The sequence below is a fragment of the Penicillium brevicompactum genome (assembly GCF_028827555.1).
Source record: "Penicillium brevicompactum strain IBT 35665 chromosome Unknown utg000005l_segment0_segment0, whole genome shotgun sequence".
In the NCBI taxonomy this organism is placed as follows: domain Eukaryota; kingdom Fungi; phylum Ascomycota; class Eurotiomycetes; order Eurotiales; family Aspergillaceae; genus Penicillium; species Penicillium brevicompactum.
Window position 1 is genome coordinate 3,409,079 of NW_026623208.1, and position 23,397 is coordinate 3,432,475.

Sequence of the window (23,397 nt, forward strand, 5' to 3'; positions counted from 1 at the left end):
TGCCAGCCTATGACTACGAGTAGGTTGAGGAGGAAAGGCGAACATGATAGATCAATTCACCTTTATCGGACAGAGAGCGCGAGCGAAGCTATTTTGGTTTAGGGCTCAGGCGTCCCGACCCCTCAACTGGGGTCTAATGCTCGTAAAGCATTCCGTGTTTCAATTCATGCTCCACGCTGGCGCGAACAAAGGCTGCAGATCCCAACACACTATTGTATAGGAGTGGTTGGTTGGTATAATACTGAAATAACATTTGGTCAGCTTCTTTCATCTCGAAATTGTCCAGGATTCACCAAGCAGATTTGCCCGTTCTCGTTCGTACCTCGTAGCTAGCAGTAGAGTTCAAGCTGCACACACTCACTGTTCCGTTGTAGCCTAGGGTACTATCTTGGTTCTCCACAACGAATCTGTCCACAAGCGTGCGATAAGCCCGGGTGGCAACGCTTGTATAATTTGCCCGGGGATGAGCAATGGAGTCCCGAGAAGGGAGCTTCTGAGGGCTATTGTCTTGCAGAAGGCCAAGTCGGACACCCTTATAGAGGGAATAAGTGAACATGGCAGACCCACTAGATTCAATGTAGTTGCCTGTTCGTCCCGGGGAGGACATTACTTGCCACCAGCAGCCAGATGCAGGATCCACGGCTTGGACTACAGCGTTGGCAAGGTCAACGAATCGTGCACGCCATGTCGACACCTGGGAGTCCATAAGCTGGAGCTCTAAAAGGTCAACCAATCCCATCATGAACCAGCCTAGGGCACGATCCCAGACGATTGGACTAGCACCAGTCGTGGAATTGGCCCAAGAGGCGGTCTTGGATGCGTCATATCCATGAAAGAGGAGCCCCGTCGTATTGTCGTGACAATGCTCCCACATGAGTTCAACCTGATGGAAGAGGTCATTGTTGACCTCGGTCATGTTGGCAATATCCATGTTGGCGGTATACAAGGGGTAGAATGACAAAAGTGAGAACATCCCATCCAAGTAGCTCCAATTTGGATAGACATAATACCACAGTCCGCCTGTTTTCAGTGTTAGCAAAGAACGGAAACCTCGCGAAGTCGACGGGTAGGTGATGAAAACGAAAAGACAGGGCCATGAATACTGAAAATTTTTGATTACCGAATATATTGCGCGGCTGGAGGTCAATTGAGGTACGCAGAGAAGCAAGTGTTTTCTTGTATGTGTTGGTCCCAGTTTCGTCGTATCTAAGATCCCGATTTCGGTTTGATTAGGAAAACCATGCGGGCCGAGGGGGTGGTTTCATCAGGGACGTACAGGTACAACAGTCCTCTACCGACGGAGAGGCGATCGAGTGGAAGCGTGGCATCTTTGGTTGCGTTATCAACAACGTCAACAACACTGTTAGCGCTTGCGGTCACGTAGGTTTTCCAGTTTTGCCCCATGTAACGACCCGAAGGCGATTCTATTAGTTCCATCAAGGCAGTTTGGAAAATCCCAACCTGCAAAATGGACAATGCATCGTTTTGATTTTCGAGAAGGGCTTGTCCACGCGCGATAATACTGTCGGCCATTCGAGCCGAGTAGGGCCTTGCATTGGTGTCGGCGGATGAAGACGCTGCATTGTTGGGTTGACTGAAGAGCAGTACACATAACAGTGGAAGAAACGAAAATAATGAGCTTCGCAGTGCCATCTTCTTTCACTTCACTCTTGCGCAGAATAGCAGGTCTGACCAAAGGTATACCCAGATTGCACCCCCTTAGCGCGGGAAAAACACCAGCCCTGGAGGCTGACGCGAGTGGAGGCCTCAGCTGGAGCTGTTATGATGGGCCAATCACAGTCTGCAGACCCGTGTCGTACTGAGGTTGCAGATCGGGGCATGATCTTCCCGAGGTCATTGAAATGCACTTAGATCGATCGGCTCTGCGAGAGGGGGTTTAGTCCACACATAGTGATGTACTCCGTATATATCCTCGATCTTCTCTCGCTGGTATACCCACCTCAGTCGCGTGAGAGTCAAGTGAGGGTACAATTTGGCGTACACGGGGTGTGAATAACGCTTTCTCGAGCATGAGAACAACACTTCCTCGCAAGTACGGCAGGCGACACCCACCCGACTACTGGCTGCGTTCAAGCCACACGCCGGTGTGTTAGGAGTCGGGTGGGTGACCACCAGCGAATCCTCACTGTTGTATGTTTTTGTTTTTGTTGCTCATTGCTTTACTAATTTTCATTGGGCATGTTGGGATGGATTGGCTTCTAAGGTTGTAAAGGTGCGTGGCGCCCGATGGCTCAAGGGAGAAGGAGGATGCGTGAAAATGCCTAATAGCCTTTTTGGCACTGCTCTTCACCAACCTTGGAGGTTTCGTGACCCGCGTGACAATTGGTCATTCAAACCATCCAAGGGTGATGGGAAGCTGGTTGTGTTGATGGAATAATAACTCTAGTATCTTGCCTAGGTCCACGGGTGGCTTTTCCTCTGTCTGACCCCAACAAATGAAATTGAACTGACCCTGTGGGCATTGTATTGTTGAAGTATCTATGATCTCAGCTGTTGATGTGGCTATACCAATTTGATGCCACTGTGAATAACAGAAACAAGCAAACTTACTCAATTCATACTATCTTCGTCATATGTCCTGGATGCTAATCAGCATTCCCACCCGTCATCTATGTCTAGTCGTGATCATCCTCGTCCTTAGTATATCCAGATAGATGTTATAACATACGTCCACGCGCAATCTAGTCCAGTCGAAGGGATCCGTGACCTTCGGCTTTGTCCAGAGCGTCGGTAACGCGGGAACCCTCACCCTCAAAGAGCAAGCTATCATAAGTCGCCGCACCCACAATGCAGCCGATGATAGGGGCAAAGAGCGGGACGACGAAATAGTAGTTGGCTGCGGTGAAGACCTCTCGGCCATAGAGAATGGCAGAGAACAAGCGAGGACCGAAGTCTCGAGCGGGGTTAATAGCCTAGTATTGTTAGCATAATTCTGACCTAAATGTCGCGGTGGACCTACGTAGCCGGTCTGCCAACCCAATGCCGCGCCAATCATGAGAAGCAGCAAAAGGAGGCGAACTGCGGGGCAGGGAATCGATGCTTATTCTTGGGGTCCGAAATGCTGAGAGCACCAAACATGAGCACCGCGGCGCCCAGCCCCTCGGAGAATACACCTTCCCAGTTGGACTTGAAGAAAGCAGCCGGGTAGGTCGAGAAGATACCCGCGGAGTGGTGACCGGTGGGGCTCAGAATCGATCCACCGGGGATCGTGTATTCCGGATCCCAGTCCTTGATGGCTGAACGGTAGTTAATGTACACGATTGCGGCACCGACAAAGCCACCCAGGAACTGTGCCGCCAGCTTGCCGGGAATTTGTCTCCACTGGCCCGCCGATGGACGCACCAGGGCGAGAGCGAGGGTCGCGGCCGGGTTAATGGACGGACTGGGGTCAGCTAAGTAGCCGGAGAGGGCGACAGCAGAAGCCCAGGCCAAGTTGATTGACAGCCAAGTGCCGTAGTACCAGTTGGACAGCAGACACTGGGCGACGACTCCATCGCCAATGACGATCAGCAGGGCGGTTCCAAGGAACTCGGCCACATAGGGCTTGAGTTCCCGACGTGAGATCATGGTTAGGACAAGGACTCCAAGAGAGGCTCTTTGCGAGGCGCAGTAGGGGGCAGGAAGAGATCGGAACCCCTCTCGCAGGGTTTGTTGATGAACCTGCACGTTGACGTCATCTCGGACTCACCTGATACGGGATGCCGATCCCGAGATTTCCCCGAGTGCCAACTGGTGAGTCTTGCCTCACATCATAGATCTCCTACGTAAATGAAGAATGATTCATGGGAGAAAATCATTCCACCAAAATTAGTCTTGTACGAGCCGGATCTATAGCAGAATACCCTCGGGACTGTATCCATGGATGAGATTATGTGCGGAACCAAACAAACACGTTCCAAGAAAATACAATGTGCGCTCCAATGAAGTATCTACGGATTAGCTAGTAAAGATTAACATGTGGTACACTTTCAGGTTGTCCATAACGATCTTGATATTGCATAGGCGGCTGCCGAGTGACAAGTGATGAATCTCAGACCAACCTCTTTAGCACATACACCCTCGTTGCCCCGGTGATAGTGATGTTGATATGCCCAAGCCAGGTAGAGCTTCCCATACGGCGCAAGCTGTCCAGAGCTTAGGTAAATGTATTCGAGGGCTTTGATACCCTGGTTATCTTGGAATTAACAAGTTCTCATTTTTTCAGCGAGAAGCATCGCATTCTGGATAGTAAGATAGATGAATTTGGTCCTGGCAATGACGATGAGGGGCCATTCTCCAAACACGCTACTACAGCAACGACCAGGATTCAAATCTCGGCCATCAATCACTCTCCAAGCGAAGAGAGAACCCCACAGACACCCCTGCTGCCGCTAAGCGCTCAGCAAGAAACTGCGCGCATTCACTTTTCAACCCAACCACCCATCTACACATATCTTACTTTGGTGGAATATTTCCCAATTTCATGTTCTCCACGATATACAAGATAACCGTTTTATTAGGCTAATAAAGCTACGACTTCACGTTACTACGCTCATTCCGGAATCTTTGGCGTTTCATCTAGCGCCGATCCTTAACGCCCCAACCTGGCTGTCTGCTATCTTATGGAGCGCTATCACACTGCATGATCACCCACCTAAAAGTTTCGACTCCAGCTGCATCAAAATTACCACCGAGACTTCTTGAATGAGCAGAATTTTGCCTTTCCGATGACTTGATTGCTTGACATTTTTATTGTCCTACACAGTCGTGGGCCTCAAAACATGCGTTTACAATCTCTCTTCTTCAAGGCTCTGCTTGGTATCCCTCTTGCCACCGCAGCTGTCCTCTCAAAACATGAGAACTCATTTGAGCTTGTCGACGGCCCATTTTTCACATTCCACTACAAGACCGACAGGCCATCAGAGAAAAATTGGATCGGAATCTACAGCGTTTACGGAGAGGGCCCTGGCAAGGAAGACGCGCTATATTGGGATTGGATGCGAGAGTCAGAAGAGACCAAGCGTGTTGACGATCTCCATCTAAATTGGGGCGCCTACAAGGCGTACTTCCTCGTTGGCGAGGACTATCAAGTACTCGCTGGTCCAATCGATATCTTTCTCTCCGGCGACGGTCCGATCTCCTTCAATGTCGACAAATTTACGACCAAAAATGGTCGCGAGGGTGAACAGTTTGAGGCCCGAGTGAGCGGTCTTCTGCACCATGCGCCGGACCCCAACACCAAGTACAGCAAGGACAGCTCTGATGCTGACTGGATCAGCGTGTCCGAGGATGGTGTCCTTTCTGGAACACCTAGCGAGAGCGGTAACTTCGTTGTGACTGTCAGAGCTACTGCTTCGGACAAATCTACAGCCACTGTCGATATCACAGTTCCGGTGGTTCCCTCAGCCAGCCCCCTTGTCACTGAGATCAAGGTCATGTCCTTGAACCTCTGGTATGGCGGTACCAAAGTCAGCGACTACAACCGCAAACAAATTTCCGCCATCGCCAACTCAAACGCAGACATCGTCGGTCTCCAAGAGAGTACCCACGGCCACGCAACTCAGATTGCAGATGCCCTTGGTTGGCACTCATGGCAAGGCACAGATTCCAGTATCATCAGCCGCTATCCCATAGCCGAGAAGTACGGTGCCGTTACCAATGTCAGCGGCGCCGTGCGGATTGCTCTCGACGGTGACGACAACCAAGTCATCATCCACAACTGCCATCCCTACGCCTACCCCTACGGACCGTACGTTCCATGTCTTGATTTCAAAGATGCCAACGCCATCATGGACACTGAGGAACAAGCCAGTCGCGTCCTCCAAATTAACGCCATCATCGATACCATGAAGGACGCCCTTGATGATGCCGAAAACATCCCTGTGCTTCTCACAGGCGATTTCAACGCGCCCTCTCACCTCGATTGGACTAAAGCGACGCGATTCTCACACTGTGGCATTGGGCCGTTTGAGTGGCCTACCTCCAAGGTTCCCATCGATGCCGGCCTCATTGACGCCTATCGCGAGCTCAACCCAGACCCTGCCGTTGACCCTGCCAACACTTGGTCTCCTATTTATCTCACCAACGAAGATTACAACAACCGCAGAGAGCCCATGGATCGCATTGATTTCGTGTACTATAAAGGAAACCTGACTACTGAAAAGTCGGAGGTTTACATGGTTGGCGACCCTAAGCCTGAGCCGGATCACTACTATAACGAATGGCCCACTGATCACAAGGCGGTCCTTGTTACATTTAAGATAGGGTCTTAGTGACCTAGTATATACAAAATTAACGTTCTGCATGTACATTACTCTTCTAATGCACAGCCGGAAGAACTCTGCGCAGTAGGGTTCGAGCAGACATGCCTTGTATCCAGATACGGCAGATCGACCTTTCCGTTCGAATAGTCTGCAGGTAATGGACTACGCTGCAACTCAAGACGTAGTGTCGCTGGTGGTTGAGCTTCTCCCCCGAGAGTAGGGTGGAATCAGATAGTACAGCACTCCGTGGGCGAGACCAGCACAAATAGGCGCCACCCATTGTACCCAGTGATAAGATGCAAAGTGGGAGCCAACCATTGCTCCAAAGCATCGAGCAGGGTTACCAGCTTTAAATGATTAGAGTCACTAACACATCGGCCAGGAATGTGATTTGAAAACTCACAGAATCCGGTATATCCCTCGCGACTAAAGCCGCTCACAAAAGTGCACGTTGCCAAAGTTAGACCGACAAAGATAGGGCCCAAGGCGGGACCGAACACATCGCGCTGTCGAGGATCCAATCCGACGCCGAATGCGGTAAATATCAGAGCGAAGCAAGTGGTGAATTCTATCGCGAATGCGTTTCCAGACGAGACTATGGTAGAATCCATGTGACAACCGGGTACGATAAACTGTAAAGACGTGTCAGTACCAATTTCTGGGCCTCTGGATAAATAATTTGGAGACGGACGGATCGTGTATCAAAGCTTGCTCTCAGTAACAAACCTGCCAATGTGCCCCCGAGTATCTGAAACGCGACATATAGGATGCATCTTGGTAACGTGGCCAAGCGTGCGAAAAATGTAGCGATAGTGATAGTAGGATTAAGATGAGCACCAGATACAGGACCAGTGGCGAAGATCAGCAATGGCAGGACTAGGACTGCCGTCAATCCACCGAGGAGACTAGGTACCAGTGCACCAGTCGCGAAGGCACTTTTCCCAGTCAGCACAAGCACTGGAAGTCGCAGGAAAATTGGACCAAATTACTTCACTGCCTTTCCTAACCCCACACCAATGAAGCAGGTCAGGTACACCAGCAAGAAAGTGCCTAATGAAGTAAGAATGCAAGTCGCTCAGATGCTCGTATAGATAGGCGCACGGACCCACTGCTTCGATAGTCGCGGCCTTCCAGAGCTCCGGCTGGAAGAAATGCCGGAGAGACAGGGCATCTCGCCACGGAATCCAAGGAGCTGCATCAGGGAACTTCTGTAATAATTCAATCTGTGTGCAATTGTTCTGATCCAGGGAGAACTCTTGATTGGCACCAATGCGACCAGCGAATGGGACTATGTTGGTTGGCGCGGGTAAGACCTTGCGGCGATCGCTGTCACTTTTCCAAAATTTGGCATGAGGGAGCATGGTGATGCATTGACAGGGTAAGGAGCACTGGGAGAGAAGAGAGGGAAAAAATATACAGAGTAGACAGCTTCAGAATTGACAAGAAGGAAATGGTCTAGACAATCAGAGCGATACCATTAACCCAATCCGGGTTAGTTCTGACCAAGCATTTTGTCAGTTTGCACTGTTTGCATTTGGCTCTTTTCTCTCATCCGAAGTGCTCAATCCCATTGGCTCGCAGACTCGGATATCATCGAAAGGGCCATGCCGATATCGTGTGTGGTCTAGTCGTCATCGCGCTAATTGACTTTGCTCTGTTTGCTTGTATTGGGCTGCCATGTTTTTGCTGACAACAGACAATTTGATATGAAACAAAAATTGCCAAGTACAAAAACAAACTAAGGTTGAAGGGGAGAGCACTTGGCATCAAGGGCATGGTATGCAAGGGACTGACGGGGCATCGATGGCCTCCACCCGGTCAATGCTCCAGGGCTCAATGTGGCCTGATTTTGGCCTGATTTTGGCCTAGCTTTGAGTGGGTTATCCATCTCTGTACAGACGGGGAGTGGTAGTAGTCTGGGTCGAACAGCTTTTCTCTCTCTCACTTTGCTTAGCTCTCCTGATAGATCTTTTATCATTTCGGTCTAACCATGGAAGTCCCTGTTGTATAATTCAGAAGAACCATGGGTTTAAGCTTGGAACCTTGGACTTCGGGAAGATCAACAATTATATATAAATCCACAGATCTATGCACGGATTTGTTCATTTCATTTTGGCAGCGGTAACTATTTGCATATTACATATTGTCACGGGTTTGGATAAACACGCCTGGAAAAGTGATATATATGCACCGCGGGATCAACGTAAATGCCCAGATGTGTCCACAATTGCTCTTGTATCATGTCACTACCCAGGTGGGGCTGCTTGCATTCCAAAGCTGTGGCCTTCTTCTTTAGTCTGATGAGTCACAGTCGAAGTCAACGGAATGTTGCCGAGTAGTATAATCAATTGAAAATTAGATCTTTAAAGTGATGGTTGACTTCCCAGGTGAGTTGAGAAGGGCTCATCAGGTACCCACCTGCCCAATTGGGTAGGTGTAGAGAGGGCTTATGCGCGTGCCTTCCACAGGTCCACGTAGGCAAAAAAAATCAGGTACAACCGGACCCACGATTTAAGTTCTCACATGGATTCATAACCTTTCGCTTTCCAGGATTTTATAGGTGGACCGCGGGAAGGACCTCGAGGCCAGTGGACCGATTTAGACATCCCAAGATTACTCCGTATCTACTCCGTATCGGAAAGTCGGTCTTCAAGAGACACAGCTTTGTTATAACACAATAAATCAGGTACAGCCAACCTGTTCCTCCCCTCCTTCTTCTGGTCTGCGCGCTTTATATTCGGCCACCGCCGCCCTCGCTTCCGCGATCCGCTCTTGTCGCCGTCTTAGCCTGTCTACAGCAAGCTGTTGACTATATTCCCATAACATTCAATATGCTTATCAATGGCAGGTTCTGCCTCAATTGTGAGCTATATATCTGTTAGACCACGTTATCCATTTATACACCTAGGTCACGATCTTACACGATATCCACCTTCGTTTACATACTCACATCCTCTACATGGACGAGGCTCTTCATATTCGACTTTTTCATAGTGGCGGGTGGTATGCTTGAGCAGGATATTACACCCATGGCATAAACATGTGCTAGTGGGTGCAGCCGGCACGTTTAGATGGAGGATAATTCCCATCGGAATTGGTGTCGCTGTGGGGGAAGTCATAGTTGGGTGGTGGTGAGGTGGATAAGGGGTATTTTCTTCTGTGTACGGAGTAAACGTGAAGAGGGAGGTTGTACTTATCACGCACATAAGCCTATGCGGAAGGTAAATATTTTTTCCGGCCAGTATACAGGTCATATAAAGGTACAACTGACCTGTCCAAGACAAAATGTTTGCCCGGACCTCGGGAAAAGTCATCCATGAGTACGGAGTACATATGTTTTGACAGATAGATTGATAGGTAATAGCAGCCTGTGTGCTCGGAATAGTCCCCCGAATACAGAAAAATCGGTCATAGACGGGCTGTAATATACCAGCCAAGAAGAATGCTTTATTGACAGAATACCGAGGTTTGTGTCCACAATATGAAGAATACCGGCGACCAGTTACTATCCACGGTCTCGATCCACACGTATAACCTTGAAATGGAACGCCGGGGAATGGTCATGAAAAAAAAGAACAACCGCCGAGAGCGAATGCATCATCACACATGCAAGGAGAAACCAGTCGTAAACAGACCTATGCCGTCTTCCCGGTAAAGGAAACCAGGGCATGGTAAGATTCGGTCAAAGGCCACAGCGCTTGATAGAAGCCAAAGGCTCCAACAACCAGTAGCGTATAATAGGCAACTGTCCACCCAACACCAAGAGGTCCCTCCTCGGTGTTGTCGTCTTCTTTGTCACGTCTGAAGGAAGGCCCCACAGCGTCACCGGCCTCAACGCGGCCCCAGAAGCGCGGCAGTCCACACCAGTTGCAGAAACTATGCACCACGACCACGGCAAGCAAGGAGCCGGTGCGCAAAAACACAAAGGTCGCATACCATCCGAAGATGGTGGTGTACCCAAACTGAACGAGCGAGCGCACCAGTGCAGCCAGAGCTGGCGTATCCGGATGCGTGAGTCTGAACTCGTAGAAGTGATGGACATGCGCAATGCCAAAGTACAGCGGGGCAATAAACACAATCCGACCCGGTGTTTCATGCGCCAGCAAGTAGAGGGGCACGATCGCCGACCGGAACATGACTTCTTCAGTGAATGGTCCCTGGGAAAATCAGCATGCGGGAATGATCCACAGCAAGTAGAATACATACAGCGACAAAATTCCTCCACCCGATCCAGCCACCGAGACTCTCGGAGAGCTTGGAGCGACGGAACCAGAATCGCCATTCGCCTTCCACAATCCCGCGCTCAAAGAGTGGACCGACGAAGAGGATGGCTGTGAGTAGTAGAGATCGGAAAATCTCCATGACGCCGATGGGCCACCAGCCGAGAAGTCGTACCGCCGCACCGGCGGAGGACCCACCCTCCTGAACGATGAGCCAGAAGACTACAAGAGACGAGGCGATGCAGGAACCTGTCACGGCGCGGATGCGCGCCCTGATGACGGATGGGGCATCGCGGCTGAGGCTTGGCGATGGGCGGGTGGTCGGAGAAAGATAGAATGGGACCACGTAGAGCAGCGTGAGGAGAACCTGGACAAGTTAGGATGAAAACAATCAAGTCAAAACAAACATGGACCCTTTTAGGTTTTTTTTGGAGGACCATGCATGTCTAGGACAAGTCTCTACATACGGAAAGAAATATGACAGTCCGATCTGACAGCGCGGGTTCATCTGAACAGGTCAGCGGGAGTCAATAAATCAAGGTTTGCCCCCTTACCCTGCTTCGAATAAAGGCTCTTGAGACGCGCCATTAGTCCGACGGGAGCCATTGTATCGGCGGGTGGTTGGGAATATTTATGGAGGCAGGAACCAGGAACGCCTTCAGTCTTTGACGTTCCAGATGTTCTTTGTTGCCGTTGGGGCTGTACGGAAACATTGAACAAAGTAGATGGTGATTGGTGGAATGGTGTATAATACCGTATGGTACTGTCAAGTTGCACCGTGGTTGAGATGACAGATATCTAACTTAAATGGGGAATCTTCTACTTCTTTGTTTTTTTCTTCCTTCTCGACTCTTAATATTGTTCTTCTCTTGAATGTCTATTCTTCAATCTGACAGGTAAGTGTGTGTCTCCATCCAGACTGGAACTTCTAGGCCGAACTGGCAAACCGGTGGACCGAGCGTCCGATGTGAGCTCTCTCCCCCTTAATAGCCTATCCTCATTTTAAAATGTGAGTCAATGCGAGGAGATTAAGACATCGTGAGCTTAATTCTCCGACTCCCACGAGTCCTGCAAGAAGCAAACATTGTTATATTGATTGGCAATGAAGACCTTTATTGTATGGGATCACGCCAGGGTCGGGCAGGGCGCTAGAAGAGAAGTACCTGACTTTACCGTTGTCGGACTAGTTCAAGGACAACGCACACAGTCTCCACTGCACAACCTGGATAATGGGAGTTCCCAGGCCGATCTCTTCGATCAAGCATCCGCAGTGAGGGTTAGGCTGGTGTCAGAAGAATTCATGGGTGGGAAGATACCTCGGTAGTTAACGGGGACCGGCAGAATCATATAGTACCCCAGAAACATGAAGAACTTGAACAGAGTCCGGAGTAGAGTCAATTGTCCAGTCAGAGATGATCAGGTTCCTCCAATCTGGACCAATCGTTCACAGCCACAGTCGCAAACTCGAGACCCATGCAGGCTGCATCACCCCCTTTGCGAGTCTGGATGGGGCGGTGATAGGCGCTTCCGGCTGCTCCTCACCGCTGGGCAACAAAATTCCTCCACCCCCTTCTGTCTCACGTTTCTTCCCTCGTTGCTTCCTGTCGTGTGCTTTTTGAAACGCTTTAATGATTGTTTTTCCCTGATTGTCGCTTTTGTCGCTTTTTGTCACTCTTTTCCCATGGCATTGCACGTTTGAAACGTACTAATCCCCCCAGTCTGACGCTTTAGCTCGTCCACATTCTTTTCAATCATTCTCGGCCTATAGATTCTATTCGAATCGATATCCCCAGAATACCACATTCTTTCAATCGACATCTGCGACCCTCGTTCAGGAAAAGAAAAACAATCGTTCCCTTGTTTACCGCCCGTAGGTTCCGCCAACTGCCAACCTACGCGTGTTCAGCCTTTATTATCTTTTATCGCCTTCACTTTTTTTTATCGGATCAATGCTATAGTGTGTGATGTCAGCCTCTCGTTCAACCTCGCCGCCGCGCGCGCGGAGGGCATTGCAAGAGCGAAGTTCCGCCCACACAAATGAAAGATCGCCAACCCGGACCTTACGCATGGTATCGGCAGACCAGGAAGAGGTGGATATGTACACTGCGACGCCATTCCCGACCAAACCCGAACAGATTCTACTGCCGCTTCCCGGCAAAGGCCAACAGCAGTACATCTCAGACACTGGTTTCAGCTACTCAGATCACATTGGACCGTCATCGTCAACATATTCGTCGCCCACGTTCAGCCAAGGTACTCCCACCAGCCCGAGGGACTTTTCGATCGGAGAGGGATGGGACAGGTCGTCCACCGTGGACGCCGGCAACTCGCCGCCGGCGATGTGGGACGAAGACCCAAGTTCAAGCAAGTCGTCGCTGCCGGATCTGCCATCGGGAAAAGCGCCACAGTATGGATTTGAGGGCTCGGAGCCGGAATTCTCAGACGACGACATGGCTGTGCTGCCCACTGCTACGCCAACCATCAAAGCAGTCCTCTCCGAAGCTTCCATGTCGCCCAAGTCCTCCGACGAGTCAATTGCCGCTTACTCCAGCCCGAACATCGAACAGATCGGAGCTCCGTCTAGTCCCAACTTCGTGATGCTGGATAACTCGAGTATGCACTTCCCTCGCCCACCGACTGCATCCTCTGAGACAGAGCCGCGAACGAATTCGATTTCCTCGTTCAACTCAGGGGGCACTGTTGTGAGACACTCTGGCGCTACTCCCTGGTTCCAGACAACGTTCCAGACAGTCTCATCCGAGCGATTGAGCTACCGTACCCCGTCTTTCCGATCTAGCCCACCTGTTCAGTCTGTGGCCTCCTTCAGGTCATCATCGCGTGCTCCCTCTGGGACTCGTTCGCGCTCCGGGACAGCTTCCTCGCGCAGCCTCCGTTCCGCGTCTGACCTGCAGGCTGCCATTGACAGCGGTGTGCCAATCCAGTACCCCCGTATTCGTGCGCCCTCAGCAAGCTCCCGCGCCGATACCTCTTCATCGGGAGAGCGCGACTTCTCACCCGGCCCAGCTTCTGGTCGCTGCAACCCTCACCTAGCATCCGGCCGCTGGAACCCTCACTTGTCAACCGTTTCATCCAACTGGTCCTCTGATGAGCTGGCCAACCTGTCCGCCCAAGCTGATTCACAGGAAGGCTCAGAGGGTTCCATGGCAGAGGTGACGCCCCCGCCAGCCGCCGCTCTCAAGAAGGAAGACACCCGATCCTCAGTCTGGCTCGTCGACAGCTCCAATGACAGCGACGATGAGCGTCTCGATAGTCTCACCAAGCTGCCATCCCGTCCAAACTTTGCCCAAAGCCTTTCATCCGGTTCCAAGCGCAGCAACAGCACCCGCAGTACTCGCCCAGGCACAGGAACCAGCACAATCTTGAACATCCTTCCCACCTGGGCCAAGGTGTACTACCTGCACGAACCAATGGCGTTTAACCCTGCCTTGACGATAATTGATGGCAGCCGACCGCCATCTGCCCGGGCACCTTCGACAAAAACACCTTCGACCCGAGCACCTTCAGTCCGCGCACCATCGGTCCGCACACCGTCAAGCCGTGATGGTACCTCCAACTCGAGCGTCTTCAGTCTCGTTCCAGGGCCCCTGAACATCTTCCGCCCTCGTACGCCTGAACGGGTTGAGCCTGCCCAACGTCCAGTGTCACCCCCGCGTGAACAACCTCGTCTCGAGAACGACCCACGCGATCCTCGCGCTCACTGGGTGCCCTCCCCGGAGTCCTCTGACGGCGGATTCAGTGGCACCAACCACCGTCTCCACCACAGCTGGTCTCCACACTTGCTTCCCGACCGACGCGTCCTCCAACACGCCAAGTCAGGGTGGCGGGCGCCTTCGCTGGACTCACGCAGCGAGCCGATGTTCGGCCGTCGCAATGTCCAAGTGTACTCGTTCTGCATTGGCTTCATCTTCCCGCTCGCGTGGTGCGTCGCAGCATTCCTGCCTCTTCCACCCGCCCCGAAGATGTCGCCCGAGATGGCAGAGGGTGGCTCTGAGTCTGATGTTGAGGCTGCGCTCGAGATGCAGTGCATGAACCTCCAACAGCGTCGACATGAAAATGCTCGCTGGTGGAGGAACCTCAACCGATGGATGATCTCACTTGGTGTGGTCATCATCGTCATCATTGTTACGCTTGCTGTTATTGGTACTACGACAGGGTTCTAGGTTTTTGTTTTTTTGCGGTTGCAGCTTCTGCTGCCTTGACGATCTTTCACACGCTTTCACGACTCCGATTTTCTTATTTTTCCTATTTCTCACTTTCTCACTTTCTTTTTTCCGGGCTTGACCCTTCACCAGTCGACTGGTATTTCATCCTCGCTTCATCCGCCGATGCTGCGAGCAATTCCCTTGCTGCGCTTGATCTTTGATTCCCCCCTTGCTCTTCTCCCCTTCATTGTGCTGTCGCATAATTCCTTTCCTCTCCGCCCCTCAAATCTTCTCTTCTTCGTTTCACTGCACATCTTCAACGACACGACACGATTCAACGCACATAATATCCCTTTCTGTTTTACATTTTTCGCACCTCGATTCTTGCGTGGGATAGTGTTTGTTTTTTGCATGGCGACTTGACTTTTTTGCATTGTTGGCTGTCCGTGTAATGGATATACGCCCCGGCCGTCACTTGGTTGCATCTATGTTTTTCGGCTCCGTATCGGTTCTTTCGAATTTGGTTCGGGCTTTTATCTCATCTCTTAAGTACACTCCTGTGTAATATCATACTTTGATCTCAAATTATCTGACTTGACTATGTCTGGGCTTTTTAGCGCTTACCAGGCATAGGATGTTCGTTTATTAATATGATTATTGTTTTCCATCCATTACTTCTCCATTACATTTGCCTTTCACGTCTCGCACATTGACCGAGCGATGTGCACAATGCAATACACGGCGAAGTGTGGGTCTAACCACCCTCGGCGAATATCAAACGCTGCGCCATTGACACCCAATCCGAGAGTCGAGCGACTAGCAAGGCGTCTCATCGTCTCATCGTCTCATCCACCATCTTTTTGGCCGTGTCATTGGTGTTGGAGCACTGCGAGACCCTCAGCGTTCTCAAAATCTATGATCGGTCAATTCACATCCCGCACTCTTCAGGTCTCATTTGGGACTGGTTGAACAATGATCCTAGGTTACATTAATCGGTACATTAATCTCAACAGTTGGTACGTGGTTTCGACTCTGCGCTAGTGCCTGCCGAGCCCCCAATCTATCAGTTGCTCGCGCCTGGATGGTCTCTTTCCCCCGTTGAGGTAGATATAACCGAATAGAAAACAACTGCCACTCAAAATTCGTCCTTGGGGCTAGAATTGCTTGCCCACAATCCTCTCCGTTGAGGGAGATGTCGACTCGCACAATCTCCTCAGCGCCCCATGTGCGCCCCCATACTTCAACATGACAAGGGCAATCAAACACCTCCTGCGGACGAGGTCGTACGATCATCGCATTGGGCTGGGCTTTCCAAACAGGCCGGGTTTGCACCCCATTCACATCTTCAGGATCCAACTCATTATAGAAAACGGTGGTGAATGGCCCTTGAGCCCTTGTCGCCTGCAACGACAAGCGACATAACCACTTGGTAGAATTTGTCCCAAACCACCCCGGAACAACCAGCCTCACTGGCCCACCACGCTCTTTACTCAGTGGCTGGCCATTCATCTCATAAGCCACTAACACTTCTGGAGAGAGTGCTTTCTCCATAGGCAGATCCTTTCGATACCTGTCCGCAGCCACTCCGGCAAAAACCCCCGAGTCTAGTCCGTCAGACCAAACGTACGAGGCTTGCGGGTGTGGTCGTGCATTCGCGAGAAGGTCGCGCAGGGGAACACCGGTCCACTCGACATTCCCGATTCTCCACACATTTTTGGTGGGTGCTACAAGTGGACTCCCATAGCACTCATGGAAGGATGTGACCGATACAGACGCCATTTGGCATAACTGGTCCAAATTAACGCCAAAGGGGCGCTCGACGAGACCGTCAATGATGAGCCTCCACTGACTTGTATCCACAACCGCCGCTCCCATGTGGATTGTTTGGAATAGATGTGCCTCGTCTGTGACATCCTCCTCAAGCTCATGAGGTTTGGGTGGATGTCGAATGAAGAAACCTTGTGGTTGAACCGCGACTAGAGCTCCGCGCTCTGAATTCGGAATGTATGTTTGATCGAGGAAGTCGATGGGATGGCGTTTGTCGGCCATTATATGGAAGACATTGAGCACAGGTGAAAACAAAGCCGGAAAGAAAACTTGAAATGTCCCAACTCACCCCGCACGATCCGTTCATGCGCAACAGTGTGAAGTTGCCTTTCATCGCTGGATCCGCTATTTCCGCAGCAGCCGCGCGCCTTCTGGGAACATCCGCAATTGAGACCAGAGCTCGATCTAAACACAAACCTGCAACAAAACGCACCCGGTAGCACCTCTTGCCTGGATAAACCAAAAAAAATAGCATAATGGACAGTCTTTCTACACGAGGCCAAAGCTTCGTGGCACAAAAGCCGACTTTCTTCGACGTCCTGAGTGACCTCTGGGATCCCAAATCCAATCCCAATGGAATTCTTAATATCGGACTGGCGGAAAACGTGAAGATCTCTCCTCTCAGAGATACTGATACTATTGCTGATTCAATTTCAGACTTTGATGCACACCGAAATGAAGGAATTTATCAACGCCAATGTAAATTCTGAGATCCTGGTGCTCCCTCGAAGTATGACACTAACTCCATAGGCACACATCACCACTCATGCACTTACCTATGGAGACGGCTTCAGCGGCTCGCAAAGACTGAAAGAGGCTATTTGTCACTTCCTCAACAATCAATTTTCTCCAGCTGCACCACTCGATTCCACCCACATAACGATCACGTCTGGTGTCAGCAATGCAATTGAATGTTGTGCCTGGGCTTTGGCCGATGCTGGTGATTATGTGCTCGTCGGGCGACCGTATTTCAACGCATTCAAGTCCACTCTTGGAACGCGACCTGGGTAAGGGATATTCCACGGTTTCGGTCGGCTCAAGGCTAAATCTTGCCTAGAGTTAAGCTCCTTGAGGTCTCTTTTGGAACAATGGATCCATTCAGCCTAGAGGCTGTTCAGAGATATGAGGAGGCATACGCCGCAGCAAAGAGCCAAGCTCGCAACGTCAGAGCGCTTATATTGTGTTCACCACATAATCCACTTGGTTTGTTTCCGTCTATGGATCCTGTCAATATGCCGTCGGCTAATTCCAGGATTTACCACAGGCCGGTGCTATCCCAGACATGTCCTCCAAGAGTACATGAAGTTTTGCCACAGACATGGACTGCATCTTATTTCCGACGAGATCTATGCCTTGACGGTTTGGGAAAACCCGCGTCTCAAAGAAGCACCTGGCTTTCAGTCTATACTTTCAATGACCAATGAGTCGTTGATGGATCCGAGTATGGTACACGCTGTATGGGGCTTAAGTAAAGTGCGTTGATCCTTTCGCGTTTGCTTGACGAATATCTGACGTTCTGCTAGGACTTCGGCGCAACCGGTTTGCGGATCGGCTGCTTGATCAGTCAGGCAAACATGCCTCTCTTAGATGCGGCTGATGGTATCTCGTAAGTCTGAATATTGCTACCTTTAAATGAATCGCGTACTGATTATCACACCAGTTTGTACAATATGCCTTCAAGTCTTGCAGATCAAGTTGCCGCATCACTTTTGAAAGATGATGAGTTCGTGGGAAATTATACAATGACCAACAGGAGACGCTTGGCAGACAGCTACTTGTTTGCAACCGACTTTTTGAAAACCCATGGCATTCCTTACCTGGAGTCCAATGCGGCACTGTTTATTTGGATCAACCTTGGATCTGTATTTCAAGATGGCTTGGGTACAGATGAAGAGATCTTGTTGAAGCTTCGAAAAGAAAAGGTATACATTGCCAGAGGAACAATCTATGCATCGGAAGAAGCTGGGTGGTTTCGAATGGTATTTGCGCACCCAAAAGATGTGCTAGAGGAAGGACTAAACAGAATGCTTCGAGCGATCAAGCCTTAGATGCAAAATCTTACAAGACGTAAGACTGATATAGCAAAGCTTAGAAGTCGATCAATTGCCGTGTTGCTTCCAAGGTTATGTCATTGCTGATCAACACCCAACGCGGGGTTGCAGCAGCTAGAGTCGCTTCCAATACTTCATACTCTGTATAACGGTTGCTTCCAAATTTATTATTACCCATATTCTAGCGACGTATGTGTCGATCTAGTATCCTGCGAGGGACCATTACCTACAAAATGTGCGCAATTAGATTGAGAAACCACTGAAATTCTTTCTTCAAAACGATAAGGATACAGTGGCGATGATTTCTTCGATTCCCATCAATTTTCCAGCAGCATCCCCATTGATCCTTCGGCTCGCTATCCCACTTCCATCGCACAACCTTGGAATTCCCGAAGATCTGGGAAGCCGATTTTAACCAGCTTTCACTATTGCCGAAGCCTTTTTGCTGGCTTCACTTTCCTCGTAACTTGGCGGTGCAATGATCATGTCAAAAGGGGTTTCCCGGCTGTTCGCAAAAATGCCAAAAATTGACAGAGCGCTGATCCGAAACGAACGGTAACCCCGTTCACCGAGCATGTAAAGCTTTTTCAAGTCTGCTTTCTGCGACTCGGAGAACTGAGAGCCGCGAGCCTTCGCACAGCATCCACATTCTAGGGTACAATGCCCTTTACCAAGACTGCGAGATGCATCGATCTTGCGATTCAAGCAGCAGCCACATTTTCGAGCACAACATCCCTGCTGACCTGCACAGTCCTTGACCAGTTCACTGTGCATATACCATTGGGGATTCGATCTCCATAGCTCGAATGCTCGTTCTTGGCCGCTCGGCTCGAGGTTTGATCGATAGAACCACCATTCCCGAGCTAAGATTTGATATTCAGTACTCAGAAATTCAAGCCGCTTTGTTGTAGCTGAATCGCAGCCCAGCTCTTCTCTGATGGCAATCTCCTCTTGGACAACTTCTCGAAGTTCTTGCTCGGTGTTGAGAAGGTCATCCGAGTAATCGGCAAGATCTGGACAGTCGCAAAAAGATTTGCAGACTGCGTAGATCGAAATCTCTGAAGAGCATTGATCCCCCCGCCCCTCTCCAGGTCTAGTTCAGTTTTTAATTTATCACCCGGCATCATATGTTGATTGTTGAGCTGTTCTTTAGGTGTTTTGGTATTCGAAGGTGCTGGCATCTCACCGTTGGGCGAGGAGCGTGCGGCGGTAGATGAGACGGGCGACATAGTTGCAGGTGCAGAACTTTCAGCAAAAGTAGGCAGGAATGAACTCTTCTACTTATAGGGGCGCGATGAGTTAACCGAAAATAGTCCCAAGGTTTGCAACCGACACTCAATAAGGTGTATCTTCCCGCTCATCTCCTTATTGGTTCAATTCAGGCAAACCTTGAGGGCATCCAGGGTTCCATGAGAATTATTCCACAGTAGAGAGAATGCTGAATGGGTCTACCTCTCACGTTTCACTATTTGAACCAACTTATCAACATGCTACCTCCTTCCAAGGTTCACTTTCCGTGAGTGCATGGGGAATCTAATTCAACAGATGTCAGCAACAATTAGCACTAGAGCACTGGAGTCCTGGAGGTGATCTCTGATTAGTAATGTGCTCGAATGGGACCTTCCACAGAATGATCTGTGCCTTCCGTATCACCACTGTCAGGTGTTCCAACCGCAGAAATGTTACCAATAAATTTAGGCCATGAAGGATTTTAGAAAGCTGTAGTTGTCATCGATTCTAATTCTCAACGTTAAGGTCTTGCCCCATCTCGGGCCGGGCCATTCGCGGCCAAGGAGGCCCACCCTTCTCAATGAAATCGGAGGCTGAATGGGACTAGTCTCTTCATGTTGGAGGTCAGGTGGTCTGGGCGGTCAGGTGACCCTGTTGCGACAGGGTAGACCGGTAGATAGATCGCGGAGCTCTCTCTCTCTCTCCTCTCTTCTCTTTTTCCTCGTCCGTCTCTTTTCTAGCGAATCGATCTACAGATATCCGCTACGCTTTATCCTCGTAGATCTGCTCGCTATCACTTCATAACCCCTTTTACATGCACCCGAAGGAGTGCGATGGCTGAGAGATATACAAATAGCTCTATGAAATGGAAGTCGGTCGTGATTGCCTGTGTATGTTTTTGTTCCAGGGGTTGTGTGTGATGTCAAATTGGGGTAAGCCCCGGCCTCGCTAACGACAGACTAGCCCCTTTTCCATTTGGGCAGCAAATTCATCTTTCCAGTGAACCGATATTTTCCAAGGTTACGGAGTAGACTTCAACACTTGATATGTCAACATAGCTTGTTTTGGTTCATCCCGTTTGATGCTCGGCTGGGCATTGGATCATTCACCTTCAAATGGAATATGGTCAGCCACATTGGCGGAGATTGAAACTATTTACGCTATCCAAAGCACGGAGGGGGCCGTGATTAGTGCACTTTTTTGATTGAAACAAAAAAAGAAAAACAAAAGACGGGAACATCCATCGATGTTCTGGCCAATGATAGGAACGTGCAGACTCAACAGGCCATCGCGCGCCGCCCTTCGCTTAAAGATCAGACGAGGTGTCCACAGGTCTCACGCGACGACTGGCCGGAGCGAACATATGAGATGAGCATACTACTCCAAATGGACTTAAGCACTACCCCGTAGTCCACCGTGCCCGGTCAATTCCCCTTATTAAAAATCTCAAATAACACCCTATATTAATACATGGCCATCGGGTCTCGGTAGATCAAGTTTTTCTTGGCCCCCAGCCTCTGGGGAAGTTAAAAGGTCAAATCATGCGCTCGGGGGTTGAACATTTCTAATCACACGTTGGCTCTGCCCCGGATTGCGAAATTCCTAAATTTGAAGCATGCGTTTTTCATGTATTATTGGGGGTTTGTTGACCATCAGTAGTGTCGCCCTGGCCACCACAATCGAATCAGATAATTTCGATGTCGCCAGTGCATTGCAAGATCTGAATGTGAAGGTTACCGAGATTCCGGCGTTGAAATCATTCCCCGAGGATCAATCGGAATGGCGAAAGGATGGCTGTTCCGTCGCTGTAAGTTATTTGCGTCTTCCTTTGCTTGGTCGAGATAATTCCGACCGTTGATTCACCTTCGGCTGACCACGCCTTTAATAGTGCTCCAGCTTGAAGTCTCTCTTTGGTTCACAAGTCTCAACACAAAGCAGTACTGGATACAGCAACTTCACCGATTCCTTCTGGTCTGTCCAACAAGAAGAGGTTCAGCCGTATTGCATCTTCCGGCCTACTGTGAACACTGAGGTCAGCGTCGCTGTCTTGCTGTCTCGATTTACTGGCTGTAAGTTTGCTGCCAGAAGTGGTGGCCATGCTGCCTTTGCAGGCGCTTCGAGCCGGCCGGGTGGTATTAGCATCTGGTTCAAAGACATGAATGAGATCACCTTGAATGAGGATCAATCAGTTGTTTCCATCGGACCCGGAAACAACTGGCTTGCTGTCTACTCCGCCCTTGAGCCGTATGGTCTGGCTGCTGTCGGCGGTCGCGCTGCTAGCATTGGGGTCGGTGGTTTTGTCCTCGGTGGTGGAATTTCCTACCATTCCAACCTGTACGGATGGTCTTGCGACAATGTTGAGAGTTTTGAGGTGGGACTTCCGCGATTATAGATGTTCTGATCATACCCAACTAACAAAAAAATATCAGGTCGTTACTGCCAGCGGTTCAATTCTCACTGTCAGCGAGAATTCATCTCCGGACTTGTATTGGGCTTTGCGAGGTGGTGGCAACAACTTCGGTCTTGTCACCAAATACAACCTCTATACAATTCCCGCACCTCAGATGTACGGCGGCACAAGAACCTACTTAGAGACCGAGTTCCCAAATGTTGTGAATGCGTGGACGAACGTGGTAAATAATGCCAGCGTGGATGGTCATGCTCAGGGTTGGGTTGCATTCACAAAGTATCAAGGAACGAATATCGCCTCTGCCGAGTTGGCTTACACCAAAAATGACTCCAATCCCGAGATCTTCAAGCAATACCGAAGTATTCCCGCAATCTCCGACACTTCAAGCTCAAAGTCACTCGTGGAGTATGTGAAGTACGTTGAGACCGAGAACCCATTCGGCCTTCGGGAGGTGTATTGGCCAATTACTGTCCAACTGAACGAGAATTTCGCAAAGTGGGTGGTCGGAACTTTCTACTCGATGGTTCCTCGGGTAGCGAATGTTACCGGCGTGCAGCCAGTCATCGTGTACCAAGGAATCACCGAGCCAATGCTAAAGAACATGGCCAACAACGGTGGTAATGCACTTGGCCTCGATGCCTCCAATGGGCCACTTCATCTCATGCACATTTCTTGCTGGTGGAGTAACGAATCCGATGACCAGACGATTTATGCATTCATCAACAGCTTTTGGAAGAAGGTCATTGCACATGCCAAGGATGTTGGCGTCTACAACGAGTATATCTATATGAACTACGCGAGTATGTTCCAGGATCCTATTTCGGGATATGGCTCTTCCAATAAGGCCACACTTAGGAAAATTGCCAAGAGATATGATCCTAAGCAGGTCTACCAAAACCTCCAGCCTGGATACTTCAAGCTCCATGGCCCTCCCGCGGTTGGATCGTTTGATTCTTGAAGAATTCGATATTTGACATGTGCGACAATAGGTGATGTGCATGTCGTGCTGTATAGCTTCAAAGTGTTTATATACAATACCTAGAGGATAGATGGAATTTTGAAGAATGTTGCTGTTAGCCGCCGAATTCTCCACCCCGGCGCTAGGGGAAGTCAGACTTCAAGCCCCCCCCCGGCGTGTGGGCATCCTTCCCCAAATGTCTGCGACCTTTCACGCTCAAGGCCTCTCGGCACCATCCCAATATTTTGCTCTCTGAATCGATTTCAATCGGTATT

General features: G+C 50.1%; 10 protein-coding genes across 10 annotated transcripts; 4 read left to right on the plus strand and 6 right to left on the minus strand.

The window, feature by feature from the left end:
• Positions 1-289: 289 nt before the first annotated feature.
• Positions 290-1,533, minus strand: N7506_007130 (uncharacterized protein; the record flags this gene model as incomplete). Its single annotated transcript, XM_056956423.1, has 3 exons — positions 290-1,020; positions 1,121-1,206; positions 1,277-1,533. The coding sequence occupies 3 exons, from the start codon at positions 1,531-1,533 to the stop codon at positions 290-292; spliced, it is 1,074 nt and encodes a 357-aa protein (XP_056810757.1).
• Positions 1,534-2,702: 1,169 nt separating this feature from the next.
• Positions 2,703-3,588, minus strand: N7506_007131 (uncharacterized protein; the record flags this gene model as incomplete). The annotated part of the gene is made up of 3 exons (XM_056956424.1): positions 2,703-2,933; positions 2,981-3,039; positions 3,093-3,588. 3 exons carry the CDS (start codon positions 3,586-3,588, stop codon positions 2,703-2,705), a joined length of 786 nt encoding a protein of 261 aa, XP_056810758.1.
• A 1,193-nt stretch (positions 3,589-4,781) lies between these two features.
• N7506_007132 (Endonuclease/exonuclease/phosphatase) lies at positions 4,782-6,272 on the plus strand (the record flags this gene model as incomplete). Its single annotated transcript, XM_056956425.1, has 1 exon — positions 4,782-6,272. The coding sequence occupies one exon, from the start codon at positions 4,782-4,784 to the stop codon at positions 6,270-6,272; it is 1,491 nt and encodes a 496-aa protein (XP_056810759.1).
• A 165-nt stretch (positions 6,273-6,437) lies between these two features.
• On the minus strand, positions 6,438-7,624 carry N7506_007133 (uncharacterized protein; the record flags this gene model as incomplete). The annotated part of the gene is made up of 5 exons (XM_056956426.1): positions 6,438-6,610; positions 6,667-6,895; positions 6,955-7,198; positions 7,253-7,313; positions 7,369-7,624. 5 exons carry the CDS (start codon positions 7,622-7,624, stop codon positions 6,438-6,440), a joined length of 963 nt encoding a protein of 320 aa, XP_056810760.1.
• A 2,274-nt stretch (positions 7,625-9,898) lies between these two features.
• On the minus strand, positions 9,899-11,089 carry N7506_007134 (CAAX prenyl protease RCE1; the record flags this gene model as incomplete). The annotated part of the gene is made up of 4 exons (XM_056956427.1): positions 9,899-10,420; positions 10,470-10,850; positions 10,951-10,991; positions 11,038-11,089. The coding sequence occupies 4 exons, from the start codon at positions 11,087-11,089 to the stop codon at positions 9,899-9,901; spliced, it is 996 nt and encodes a 331-aa protein (XP_056810761.1).
• A 1,358-nt stretch (positions 11,090-12,447) lies between these two features.
• On the plus strand, positions 12,448-14,664 carry N7506_007135 (putative serine-rich protein; the record flags this gene model as incomplete). The annotated part of the gene is made up of 1 exon (XM_056956428.1): positions 12,448-14,664. The coding sequence occupies one exon, from the start codon at positions 12,448-12,450 to the stop codon at positions 14,662-14,664; it is 2,217 nt and encodes a 738-aa protein (XP_056810762.1).
• Positions 14,665-15,624: 960 nt separating this feature from the next.
• Positions 15,625-16,695, minus strand: N7506_007136 (uncharacterized protein; the record flags this gene model as incomplete). Its single annotated transcript, XM_056956429.1, has 1 exon — positions 15,625-16,695. One exon carries the CDS (start codon positions 16,693-16,695, stop codon positions 15,625-15,627), a length of 1,071 nt encoding a protein of 356 aa, XP_056810763.1.
• A 254-nt stretch (positions 16,696-16,949) lies between these two features.
• Positions 16,950-18,521, plus strand: N7506_007137 (uncharacterized protein; the record flags this gene model as incomplete). The annotated part of the gene is made up of 7 exons (XM_056956430.1): positions 16,950-17,078; positions 17,131-17,172; positions 17,224-17,480; positions 17,531-17,676; positions 17,738-17,946; positions 17,997-18,079; positions 18,134-18,521. 7 exons carry the CDS (start codon positions 16,950-16,952, stop codon positions 18,519-18,521), a joined length of 1,254 nt encoding a protein of 417 aa, XP_056810764.1.
• A 414-nt stretch (positions 18,522-18,935) lies between these two features.
• On the minus strand, positions 18,936-19,753 carry N7506_007138 (uncharacterized protein; the record flags this gene model as incomplete). The annotated part of the gene is made up of 2 exons (XM_056956431.1): positions 18,936-19,537; positions 19,642-19,753. The coding sequence occupies 2 exons, from the start codon at positions 19,751-19,753 to the stop codon at positions 18,936-18,938; spliced, it is 714 nt and encodes a 237-aa protein (XP_056810765.1).
• Positions 19,754-21,369: 1,616 nt separating this feature from the next.
• On the plus strand, positions 21,370-23,122 carry N7506_007139 (FAD-binding oxidoreductase; the record flags this gene model as incomplete). Its single annotated transcript, XM_056956432.1, has 3 exons — positions 21,370-21,561; positions 21,643-22,125; positions 22,184-23,122. The coding sequence occupies 3 exons, from the start codon at positions 21,370-21,372 to the stop codon at positions 23,120-23,122; spliced, it is 1,614 nt and encodes a 537-aa protein (XP_056810766.1).
• Between the last annotated feature and the right edge of the window lie 275 nt (positions 23,123-23,397).